The sequence below is a fragment of the Caretta caretta genome, chromosome 6, assembly GCF_965140235.1.
Source record: "Caretta caretta isolate rCarCar2 chromosome 6, rCarCar1.hap1, whole genome shotgun sequence".
Lineage (NCBI taxonomy): Eukaryota > Metazoa > Chordata > Testudines > Cheloniidae > Caretta > Caretta caretta.
The window spans coordinates 2,049,012-2,061,371 of NC_134211.1; the positions used below are offsets into that span (position 1 = coordinate 2,049,012).

Sequence of the window (12,360 nt, forward strand, 5' to 3'; positions counted from 1 at the left end):
CACACACATCGGAATTTAACTGCACACTGTCACGGGGTTCCCGGGCGATGCTCTGGACCTGCTCCCCATGAAGCCAGGCAGGACTCTGGGGAAGTCTCCTTTCTGTCAGCAGCCTGTCTGCAGGACACACAGCTCACCCGGCTTCCACCTTCCTGGGTCTGACCTCGGAGCATTCAGCCTCCTCTGCCCCTCCGTGCGCTTCCCACAGCGAGTCCGCCCAGGCAGGGCTCCTGGGGAAGCCAGAGGGTCCTGCCCCCCCAACTCCGCAGTCAGACGGGACTTTCAGCCAGCCGGGAAACCAGAGGTTTATTAGATGACAGGAACACGGTCTAAAACAGAGCTTGTAGGTGCAGAGAACAGGACCCCTCAGCTGGGTCCATTTTGGGGGGCAGTGAGCCAGACAACTCCGCCTGCCCTTCACTCCTCATCCCCAGCCAGCCTCAAACTGAAACTCTCTCCAGCCCCTCCTCCTCTGGGCTTTGTCCCTTTCCGGGGCCAGAAGGGCACCTGATTCCTTTGTTCTCCAACCCTTTGGCTCTCACCTTGCAGGGGGGAAGGGCCCAGGCCATCAGTTGCCAGGAAACAGGGTGTCGGCCATTCTCTGTGTCCAGACCCCTGCACACACCTGCCCTGTAGGGCTTTGCAAGGATCATTCACCCTTATCTCACCACCTAGATACTTAAGAACTGCATAGGGGAAACTGAGGCACCCCCACAATATTCAGAGGAAACATTAAGAACAGGCCCGCTTTGTCACACACACACACACACCCAAGTCTAGCTATAGACACACACACTCTGGAGTTGAGCTGCACACACATACACACAAACACAAACACAGATGCACACAGCAGAACCCAGTGAGTCCCCTTGGGAAAGCTCCCCGGCCATTTCAGGACACGTCCCCCCTATTCTGCAAAGGTCAGTGGCCGAGTGTCACAGAAACACAAGTGGGGGAGTTCTCAGCCGCACAGGACCCGGGGACAGAGCGAGGGGCCAATGAGGCTGGGGCCGGAGGCAGGCTGGGAACGGGGAGGGTTAACATGAGTGCGGGGAGGGCGGGGGTTTCCCTGGAAGGGTGAGATGAGGCAGGCGATAGGAGGACTGGCTGGGCCACATTCCCCAGCCAGGCAGACAGCTGACACCAGGCTTTGGGGTCACTGGGGCAGCTCACCGACCCTCTAGTCCCCTGCAGAAGCCCAGCTGGGAGCTGCTGGGCCATGGGAGCGCCCTGCACCCCAATAACCATCCTTCTCCTGCTGCCCATGCTGCAGGGTAAGTGGGGGCTGGGAGCCAGGATGCCTGGGCCCTATGGAAGGGGAGTGGGGGCTAGTGGTTTAGCACAGAGGGGTGACCTTGAGCCAGGACACCTGGGTTCTATCCCAGATTCTGCCACAGACTCCTTGTGTGACCTTGGGCAAGTCCCGCATCTCTCTGAGTCTCAATTTCCCTGGTTGGAAAAAGGGGAGAATGTTCCTGCCTTTGTCTGTTTAGACTGTGAGCCCTTCGGGGCAGGGACCGGCTCCCACTGTGGGTCTGGGCAGCCCCCAGCACCACAGGGCCCTGATCTCGGCTGGAATCTGGGCAGCACCTGGCACAAAGGATACCCGGCCCATGTTAGGGTATCCTAGGTCCTATCATAATACAGAGAATACTTGTAACAAAACATATGTCTGTCTGTCTCAACTGCATCTGACTGTCTACATAATATATGCCTGTCAGTCTAGATTGTGTCTGCTCCTCTGTCTAAGTTCTGCTTGTCTAGGTTGTCTGTCTCTCTTTCTGTCTTGAATCTGACCATCTGTCTCTACTGGGTCAGTCTGTCTGTTAACATTGTGCCTATCTAGATTGTGTCTGTCTGTACTGTCCCCATCTGTCTATATTGTGTCTGTCTGTCCAGGATGGGTCTATCTCTCATTACTCACAACAATACAAAATAAATAACCCCCAAAATACTGTAAGTTTCCTTAAGCTGTTCTGTCATTGGCAATTTACACAACAAAGACAACATAAGGGACCTCGCACATCCCTGAGGTACACACACACACACACTCTGGAGTTGAGCTGCACAAACAAACACACACACACAGATACAGAGGCACACAGCAGAACCCAGTGCGTCCTTTGGGGGCAGGGACTGGCTACTATGATGGATCTGGGCAGCACCTGGCACAAGGGATTCCTGGCTCATGTTAGGGTATCGTAGGTCCTACAATAATACAGAGAATACTAGGAACAAAAAATATGTCTGTCTGTCTCAACTGCAATAGAATATGCCCGTCAGTCTAAATTGCATCTCACTGTCTAGATTGCCTCTCTCTTGCTCTAGATTTTGTCTGCCTCTCTGTCTAAATTCTGCCGGTCTAGGTGATTTGTCTCTTGATGTATTGTATCCAACCACCTGTCCGTATTGTGTCTGTCTCTCTATTTAGATTATGTCTATCTAGATTGTTTCTGTCTGTACTGTTACCATCTGTCTCTATTGTGTCTGTCTGCCTAGGATGGGTCTATCTCTCATTACCCACAATGATACAAAATAAATAACCCCAAGAATACTGGGAATTTCCTTAGGCTGTTCTGTCCTTGGCCATTTACACAACAAAGGCAACACCAGTGTCCCATACACCCCTGAGGTACACACACAGACACAGACAGACACACACACACACAGACAGACGCACACAGCCCCGGAGTCTAGCTATAGACATACACACCCTGGAGTTTAGCTGCACAAACACACAGAAGTGCACAGAAGAACCCGGTGAGCTCCCTTGGGAAAGCTCCCCGGCCATTTCAGGACACGTCCCCCCATTTCACGAAGGTCAGCAGCCGGGTGTCACAGAAACACGAGTGGGGGAGTTCTCAGCTGCACAGGACCTGGGGACGCGGCGAGGGGCCAATGCGGCTGGGGCAGGTGGGAGGCTGGGAATGGGGAGGGTTGACATGTGGCGGGGTTTGGTGGCGCAAGAAGCGGTTTCCCTGGAAGGGTGAGGAGAGGCTCGCGATGCGGGGACTGGCTGGGTGACATTTCCTGGCCAGGCAGACAGCTGACACTGGGCAGTGGGGTCACTGGAGCAGCTCACCGACCCCCTAGTCCCCTGTGGAAGCTGAGCTGGGAGCCGCTGGGCCATGGGAGCGCCCTGCACCCCAAAAACCATCCTTCTCCTGCTGCCTAGGCCGCAGGGAAAGTCGGGGGTTGGAGCCAGGATGCCTGGGTCCTATGGGAGGGGGCTAGTGTGTTGCAGCAGGGTGGGCAGGAAGTCAAGATTCCTGTGTTCACTTGAAAGGAGAGTGGAGTCTATTAGGCTAGAGTGGGGGGAGGGGCTGGGATCCAGGACTCCTGGGTCCTATGAGAAGAAAGTGGGGACTAGTGGGTTAGAGCAGGGGGGGCTGGGAGCCAGGACTTCTGGGTTCAATTCTCAGTCTCAGCAACAGACACCCCCTCTCGCCCCCACCCTCTGAGCCAGCCCCAGAAATGTACCTTAGGGCTCCTGAAATGCTCTAAATAGTGTAATAACCCAGGGATGAGGCTTCAGCAGGGAAGCGGTTAACAAGATATGAAGTGCAGCTGTGTCCCATGGGCAGGGCAGGGTGCGAAAGACTCAGCTGTTGTCCCAGAGCCAAGGAGGAACCCAGGAATGCTGGCCTCCAGCCCGAACTGCTCTAACCACTAAACCTCCCCTGTCTGGGGAGAGATCCCAGGCACCCTGAGAGCCGTGTGTTATTTTGCACTGTTTACTTTTAGTCAGCATTTCTTTCTGCCTTTCTTTTCCTGTTCCTGATTCCTGTTCATTTCTGAAACCGGTTCCCCTGCTTTGTGCCATCTGTGACTCCTTCTCCTGTCTCCCTCAGCTGCACCGGATCGTGGAATCCAGACAGGTATGTAACCTACCACTGAAATCATGTCACCTATCACTTCAATCAGCCTCTGCACCAGGTGGCTGGAAGGTAGTTAATGTGATACCGATTTTTTTAAAAGCTCCAGAGGCGATCCTGGCAATTACAGGCTGATAAGCCTAACTTCAGTACTGAGCAAAGAGTTTGAAACTATAGTAAAGGACAGATTTGTTGGGGAAGAGTCAACGTGGTTTTTGTAAAGGGAAATCGTGCCTCACCAATCTACCAGAATTCTCTGAGTGTGTCAGCAACCATGTGGACAAGGGTGATCCAGTGGATAAAGTGTACTTGGACTTTCAGAAAGCCTTTGACATAGTCCCTCACCCAAGGCTCTGAAGCAAAGTAAGCAGCCATGGGATAAGAGAGAAGATCCCTTCATGGATCAGTATCTGGTTAAAAGTCAGGAAACAAAGGCTAGGAATAAATGGTCAGTTTTCACAATGGAGAGCGGTAAATAGGGGTCTGTACTGGGATTACTGCAGTTCAACACATTCGTAAATCATCAGGGAAAAGGAGTAAACAGTGAGTGGGCAAAGTTGGCAGATGTTACAAAATACCTTGTTAGTTAAGTCCCTGGCAGACTGCGAAGAGCTACAAAGGGATCTCACAAAACTGGGTGACTGGCAATAAAATGGCAGATGAAATTCAATGTTGATAAATGCAAAGCAATGCACATTGGAAAACATAGTCCAAACTATATATATAATATGATGGGGTCTAAATTAGCTGTTACCACTCAAGAAAGAGATTTTGGAGTCATTGTGGATAGTTCTCAGCGGCAGTGAAAAAAAAACAAAGAGAATGCTGGGAATCATTAGGAAAGAGATAGATAATAAGACAGAAAATATCATATTTTCTCTCTATAAATCCATGGTGCACCCACACCTTGAATACTGTGTGCAGATGTGGTCGCCCCATCTCAAAAAAGATATTTTAGAATTGGAAAAAGTACAAAGAAGGGCCACCAAAGCCATTAGGGGTTTGGAAAGGCTGCCGTATGAGGAGAGATTAATAAGCCAGGGACTTTTCAGCTTGGAAAAGAGACGACTAAGGGGGGATATGACAGAGGTCTATAAAATCATGACTGATGTAGAGAAAGTAGATAAGGAAGTGTTATTTACCCCTTCTCATAATAGAAGAACAAGGGGTCACGCAAAGAAATGAATAGGCAGCAGGTTTAAAACAAACAAAAGGAAGTATTTTTTTCACACAACACACAGTCAACCTGTGGAACTCCTTGCCAGGGGATGTTGTAAAGGCCAAAAGTGTAACTGGGTTCAAAAAAGAGTTAGGTAAGTTCCTGGAGGATAGGTCCATCCGTAGTTATTAGCCAAGATGGGCAGGGACACAACCCCATGCTCTGCGTGTCCCTAAACTGCCGATTGCCAGAAGCTGGGGCTGGATTGACAGGGGCTGGATCACTGGATGGTTCCCTGGTGTGTTCATTCCCTCTGGGGCACCTGGCGTTGGCCACTGTCGACAGACAGGACACTGGGCTGGATTGACCACTGGTCTGACTCCATACGGCCGTTATGAATCACGACGCCGCAGGATGGTGCTAGGGGGCGCTGTGCTGCAGGGAGCGGGGGGCGCCCTCCCCAGACCATGAGTGCCGGCCCCGATGCCCGAGGGCGGCGCTAGGGGGCGCTGTGGAACACCAAGCCCCCCACGGGAGGCTGCCTTGCAGCTCAGCGCAGCTCCAGTCCCCTCCACCAGGGAGCGCCGCGTGCCCTCCGTTCCGTCATGGTTCTCTCCCTCCGCCCGCAGCGTGTGGCCAGGCGGGGCCCCAGGACCGGATCGTGGGCGGGCAGGACGCCCCGCTGGGGGCCTGGCCCTGGCAGGTCAGTCTGCAGTATGAGAACCGCCACATCTGCGGGGCGACCCTCATCAACACGGAGTGGGTCCTAAGCGCTGCACATTGCTTTCCCAAGTGAGTGACCGGGGCTGGGCCAGGAGGGGGCTGCGGGTCGGGAGCGGGGGGCACCGGTAGAATTCGGGGGGAGCCCAGGGCTGGGCCAGGAGGGGGCTGCGGGTCGGGAGCGGGGGGCACGGCTGTTGGTCTCTGGGCGCTGACCCCTCTCTCGCCCCAGGCATGCGGAGCTGTCTCGGTACCGTGCCGTCCTGGGCTCCCGCCAGCTGTCGGTCCCAGAGCCCGGCTCCCTGCGGCTACCCCTGTCCCGCGCCCTGGGCCATGCGCTCTACTCTGGGGAGGGCTCCAGCGGAGACATCGCCCTGGCCCGGCTGGGCCGCCCCGTCACCTTCACCCCGCAGGTGCTGCCCGCCTGCCTCCCGGACGCCGGGGTCCACTTCCCCGCCGGGACCCTCTGCTGGGTTACTGGCTGGGGGTCGCCACGAGAGGGAGGTGAGGAGGGGGGGAGAGGAAGGGAGGGGGCAGGAGGAAGAATAGAGAGGGGAGAGGTGGGGGAGTGGAGGTGGGAGGGGCCATGAGGAAAGGGGGAGGAGAGGGGAACGCAGAGGAGGAGGGGCAAGGAGGGGGGAGCATTGGAGGGGGCAGGGAGGGGGGCATTGTGTCCTCCTCCTCCTCCCCCAGGGTCCACTCCCCCACCCTGGCAGTGTTAACCCTTCCTTTCCCCCCCCCCTGCAGACCTGCTCCCGGCCCCCATGACACTGCAGCAGCTGCAGGTGCCCCTGATCGACCCACTGCCCTGTGACGCCCTTTATCGGCGCCGGAGCTCCATGAGGGAGATCCAGGACGACATGGTGTGTGCCGGCTATGCCGAGGGACAGAGAGACGCCTGCCAGGTGAGAGCAGGGGGTGGAGGGTCGGGAGAGAGGGGCACCGGCAGAGCTGGGGGGCGCAGGGGGCTGAGGGTCGGGAGAGAGGGGCATCGGCAGAGCTGGGGGGGGCAGGGGGCGGAGGGTCGGGAGTGAGGGGCATCGGCAGAGCTGGGGGGGCAGGGGGCGGAGGGTCGGGAGTGAGGGTCATCGGCAGAGCTGGGGGGGCAGGGGGCGGAGGGTCGGGAGTGAGGGTCATCGGCAGAGCTGGGGGGGCAGGGGGCGGAGGGTCGGGAGTGAGGGGCATCGGCAGAGCTGGGGGGCGCAGGGGGCTGAGGGTCGGGAGAGAGGGGCATCGGCAGAGCTGGGGGGGGCAGGGGGCTGAGGGTCGGGAGAGAGGGGCATCGGCAGAGCTGGGGGGCGCAGGGGGCTGAGGGTCGGGAGTGAGGGGCATCGGCAGAGCTGGGGGGGGCAGGGGGCTGAGGGTCGGGAGAGAGGGGCACCGGCAGAGCTGGGGGGGGCAGGGGGCTGAGGGTCAGGAGAGAGGGGCATCGGCAGAGCTGGGGGGGGCAGGGGGCTGAGGGTCGGGAGAGAGGGGCATCGGCAGAGCTGGGGGGGGCAGGGGGCTGAGGATCGGGAGTGAGGGGCACCGGCAGAGCTGGGGGGTGCAGGGGGCGGAGGGTCGGGAGTGAGGGGCATCGGCAGAGCTGGGGGGTGCAGGGGGCGGAGGGTCGGGAGTGAGGGGCACCGGCAGAGCTGGGGGGTGCAGGGGGCGGAGGGTCGGGAGTGAGGGGCATCGGCAGAGCTGGGGGGTGCAGGGGGCGGAGGGTCGGGAGTGAGGGGCATCGGCAGAGCTGGGGGGTGCAGGGGGCGGAGGGTCGGGAGTGAGGGGCATCGGCAGAGCTGGGGGGTGCAGGGGGCGGAGGGTCGGGAGTGAGGGGCATAGGCAGAGCTGGGGGGGGCAGGGGGCGGAGGGTCGGGAGAGAGGGGCATCGGCAGAGCTGGGGGGGCAGGGGGCGGAGGGTCAGGAGTGAGGGTCATCGGCAGAGCTGGGGGGGCAGGGGGCGGAGGGTCGGGAGAGAGGGGCATCGGCAGAGCTGGGGGGTGCAGGGGGCTGAGGGTCAGGAGAGAGGGGCATCGGCAGAGCTGGGGGGGGCAGGGGGCTGAGGATCGGGAGTGAGGGGCACCGGCAGAGCTGGGGGGGGGAGCTGAGGGCTGGACTAGCAGGAGGCTGCAGGTCCGAACTGAGAGGCCCCGGTGTCACCGATTCTCTCTCCCCAGGGCGATTCGGGGGGCCCCCTGGTCTGCCAGAAGGCTGGGCTGTGGTTCGTGGCCGGCGTCGTCAGCTGGGGCGAAGGCTGCGCCCTGCCCAACCGCCCCGGGGTCTACATCCGCGTCGGCGCCTACCTGGACTGGATCGGGCAGCACGTGCCCAACGCCACCTTCGGGGTGGTCAATATCACCACCTACAGCCTGCCCGGGGGCGGGCCCCCCGGCCCTGCCCCCACTGCCCTGCTTCTAGCCGCCTGGCTGCTCCGAATTCTCTGAGCCCCGCCCCCCAGCAGTTAAGGCCACACCCACCCGGATAGGCCACGCCCCAGGGGGAGAGTGCCACAGAACCGCTCTCCAGTGACTCCGCCCCCTTCCAGCCACGCCCACCCAGCCACGACATGTCACGCCCACCAGTGGACTGTGCCACGGAATCCCCCCTCCCTTGTGGACTCTCCCTCGTGGCCAATGGATGGGTCCTGCCTACCTCATGTCAAGTAACCCCGCCCCCTTCCGGCCATGCCCACCCAGGCACGACATGTCACGCCCACCAGTGGACTGTGCCACAGAATCCCCCCTCCCTTGTGGACTCTCCCTCGTGGCCAATGGATGGGTCCTGCCTACCTCATGTCAAGTGACCCCGCCCCCTTCCGGTCACGCCCACCCAGCCACGACATGTCACGCCCACCAGTGGACTGTGCCACGGAATCCCCCCTCCCTTGTGGACTCTCCCTCGTGGCCAATGGATGGGTCCTGCCTACCTCATGTCAAGTAACCCCGCCCCCTTCCGGCCATGCCCACCGAGGCACGACATGTCACGCCCACCAGTGGACTGTGCCATGGAATCCCCCCTCCCTTGTGGACTCTCCCTCGTGGCCAATGGATGGGTCCTGCCTACCTCATGTCAAGTAACCCCGCCCACTTCTGGCCACACCCACCCAGGCACAAGCCCTGCCCCTGCGGGGGAGAAGGACCGTGGCTTCCCCGCAACATGGGTGGGTCACAACCACCACGCTTCAGCCTGCCGGAAATATTCTCCCCCACAGGACCAAGTATGGGTCTGAGCCAGGGCAACAGGGAGGAGACGGGATAACGGGCTAGATGGGCCCATGGGTCTGATCCAGCCGGGTCCCTTGTGCACTGTTTTAATTTAAACGCGAAAGACTGGAATAATAATAAATAAATAATTTACTGTTCTTCAGTGCCTGAATGCAGATTACAAAAGTGCTTTACAAACAGGAATAAAAGAAACCTTAGAATAATTCCAGGGGGCGGGGGGAATGGGACTACTATTGTACATGGGGAAACTGAGGCACCAAGCAAGGCAAGAACAGAACTGGGGACAGAACCCAGGAGTCCTGCCTCCCAGCCCCCACTGCTCTAACCCACTAGACCCCACTGTCCTCCCAGACACAGAACCCAGGAGTCCTGGCTTTCAGATGAGCTGTAGGGCACAGGCCACAAGAAGCAGGGTGTGGGCTAGCACCATGGGCGCATGATTGAAGCTGCCGTCTTTTAATTTTTTCTCGTAGTTCCTGTTAGCCACGGAGCTGTGGGCTGTTCCATTCGTGGTGCCCTGGACGAACGCCAGGTCTGGGACGGTCTCTTGGAGCCAGCCGTGGTAACTGGTGACTCGGATGTAAACGCCGGGGCGGTTTTTCTGAGCACAGCCTTCTCCCCAGCTCACCACGCCTGCCTGGACCCAGCTCTGTCCCATTTTACACACCAGCGGACCACCGGAGTCACCCTAGCGGTCAAAGAGCCAGACAAGGGGTTACTGAGATGCAGCCACCTCTGGGGTGGGGCGTGGGGGACCCCCTTGCCCAGCACCGAGGTGCGGCCCGTCTGGGTAGGGGTGCAGGGGATGTTCACAGAGGGACCCCTCACCCAGTGCTGAGACACGGCCCCTCTGGAGTGGGGTGTGGGGGCTGGTTATGTGTGGCCACCTCGCCCGGCATTGAGATGCAGCCACTTCTGGGGTGGGATGCGGGGGCTGTTTGTATGGAAACCCCAGCACCAAGATGCAGCGGACTCTGGGGCAGGCTCTCACCTGGCAGGCATCCTTGCCCCCTTTGGTGTACCCGGCACACAGCATGTCCTCCTGGATGTTCTGCCCTTTGCCCCTGCAGTAGAGGGCGTCGCACGATGCCTGGGCGATGATGGGCACCTCCAGCTTCTGCAGCGTCTCCGGGGCTTTGCCTTTCCCTGCTGGGGGAGGGGGCAGTGGGACAGCTGAGCTGGGAGCCACACCCACTGCCCCTCCCCCTGCCCAGCGGGGTGAGGGGCCACCATAAATGGGGGGGGCATGGACGGGGGGGCACAATCCCTTCCCCCCACACTAACTTGTATCTCCTGATCCTTTCTGCCCTGCATGCTGCATTGCCTCCTCCCTTTCACATCTATCAGCCCTCCTTCTTTCTTCCTTCTTCCCTCCATCGCTCGCTTTTCGTCTCTCCGAGTCCCTTCATCTTTCTTTTTCTCTCTTTTGTTCTTATTCCAGTCATTCCTTTCTTCCTTTCTTATAACATTAATTCGTGTCTCTTTCTTTCTTACTTTTGTTCTTAGGCCATTCATCTTTCTTTTTCTTTCTTTCTTTCTTTCTTTCTTTCTTTCTTTCTTTCTTATTCTATTTCTTTCTTATTCCATTCACTCTTTCTTTCTTTCTTTCTTTCTTAATCATTCCTTTATTTCTTTCTTTTTCTTTCTTATTCTATTTCTTTCTTTCTTATTCCATTTATTTATTTATTTATTATTCCATTCTTTCTTTCTTTCTTTTTCTATTCATTCATTTCTTTCTTTCTTATTCCATTTCTTTCTTTCTTTCTTTCTTTCTTTCTTTCTTTCTTTCTTTCTTTCTTATTCTAGTCATTCATTTCTTTCTTTCTTTCTTTCTTTCTTATTCTAGTCATTCATTTCTTTCTTTCTTTCTTTCTTATTCTAGTCATTCATTTCTTTTTCTTTCTTAATCTATTTCTTTCTTTCTTTCTTATTCTAGTCATGCATTTCTTTCTTTCTTTCTTTCTTATTCTATTCATGCATTTCTTTCTTTCTTTCTTATTCTATTCATTACTTCTTTCTTTCTTTCTTTCTTTCTTTCTTTCTTATTCTATTCATTGATTTCTTTTTTTCTTATTCATTCCTTTCTTTCTTCCCCCCCCCACCCCCGCCCCACTTCCAGTACAGCCATGCCCCAGATTCTTTATGTCCTCCCTCCCCACTGTAGCTTTCTCAGGATCTGGGCCCTGTCTCCCCCATCCCCCAACCCCAGCCACACACTTCACTCACCTCCACCTTTGACATCCCCCCAGCCAGTGACCCAGCACTTGGTCTTTGGCAGGAACTGGACCTCGGCAGCGGGGAGGCAGATGGGGACGATGCGGTCAGTGAGGTTCACGGGCCTCTCTAGCTGGACCAGGGCAATATCCCCACTGGAGATTTTGCCCCCGTAGCGGGGGTTGCAGATAATCTTCCCCACGGAGACTACGACTGCATGGGGGCTGGGGTGCAGCTGCTTGTGGGTCCCAAGTAGCACTGAGAACCGGGAAGGGTCCTTGGTCCTAGAGACAGAGAACAGCAGTGAGAGGAGCCCGGGGCTGGGCTAGCAGGGGGCTGTGGGTCGGGAGTGAGGGGCACCGGCAGGGCTGGGGGGAGCCCAGGGCTGGGCTAGCAGGGGGCTGTGGGTCGGGAGTGAGGGTCACCAGCAGAGTGGGGGCTGGGCGAGCAGGTGCTGCAGGTCGGGAGCGAGGGGCACCCTGATACTCACTGTCTGAAGCAGTGGGCTGCCGTCAGCACCCACTGTGGGGAGATGAGGGACCCCCCGCAGCGGTGGGTGCCGTTGAGTCTCAGGCTGACCTGCCAGGGCCACTCCCCGTCCCGCGCCTCCGAGCCCCCCACGATTCGCTTCGTAGGGCTCTGACGCCCGCACACTGTGGAGAGAACAGGTGGGAGTTGGGATCGGCTGGGATGGGAGGGGTCGGGGGAGCTGTTATGGGCTGTATGGACCAGCCACTCACCTTTAGCAACTGCCCTGTGCTGGGTCCTAGACACAGAGAGTCACAGAGAGCTCAGAATCCAGCCCTGGCTCCCTGGGCGTCCGTGGGCTCGCTCCGGATTTACCCCGGAGCTCACCGAGCCAGGACCCAGCCCTGGCTCCCTGGGCGTCCGTGGGCTCGCTCCGGATTTACCCCGGAGCTCACCGAGCCAGGACCCAGCCCTGGCTCCCTGGGCGTCCGTGGGCTCGCTCCGGATTTACCCCGGAGCTCACCGAGCCAGGACCCAGCCCTGGCTCCCTGGGCGTCCGTGGGCTCGCTCCGGATTTACCCCGGAGCTCACCGAGCCAGGACCCAGCCCTGGCTCCCTGGGCGTCCGTGGGGTCGCTCCAGATTTACCCCGGAGCTCACCGAGCCAGGACCCAGCCCTGGCTCCCTGGGCGTCAGTGGGGTCACTCCGGATTTACCCC

General features: G+C 57.9%; 1 protein-coding gene and 1 pseudogene across 1 annotated transcript; one reads left to right on the forward strand and one right to left on the reverse strand.

Annotated features, from left to right (window-relative positions):
• The first annotated feature begins 1,134 nt into the window (after positions 1-1,134).
• On the forward strand, positions 1,135-9,111 carry LOC125639105 (serine protease 27-like). Its single transcript, XM_048855631.2, has 6 exons — positions 1,135-1,274; positions 3,852-3,878; positions 5,664-5,826; positions 5,987-6,258; positions 6,502-6,659; positions 7,914-9,111. The coding sequence occupies exons 1-6, from the start codon at positions 1,220-1,222 to the stop codon at positions 8,178-8,180; spliced, it is 942 nt and encodes a 313-aa protein (XP_048711588.1). The 5' UTR covers positions 1,135-1,219; the 3' UTR covers positions 8,181-9,111.
• A 108-nt stretch (positions 9,112-9,219) lies between these two features.
• Positions 9,220-12,360, reverse strand: part of LOC125639102 (serine protease 27-like) — a 28,169-nt pseudogene continuing 25,028 nt past the window's right edge.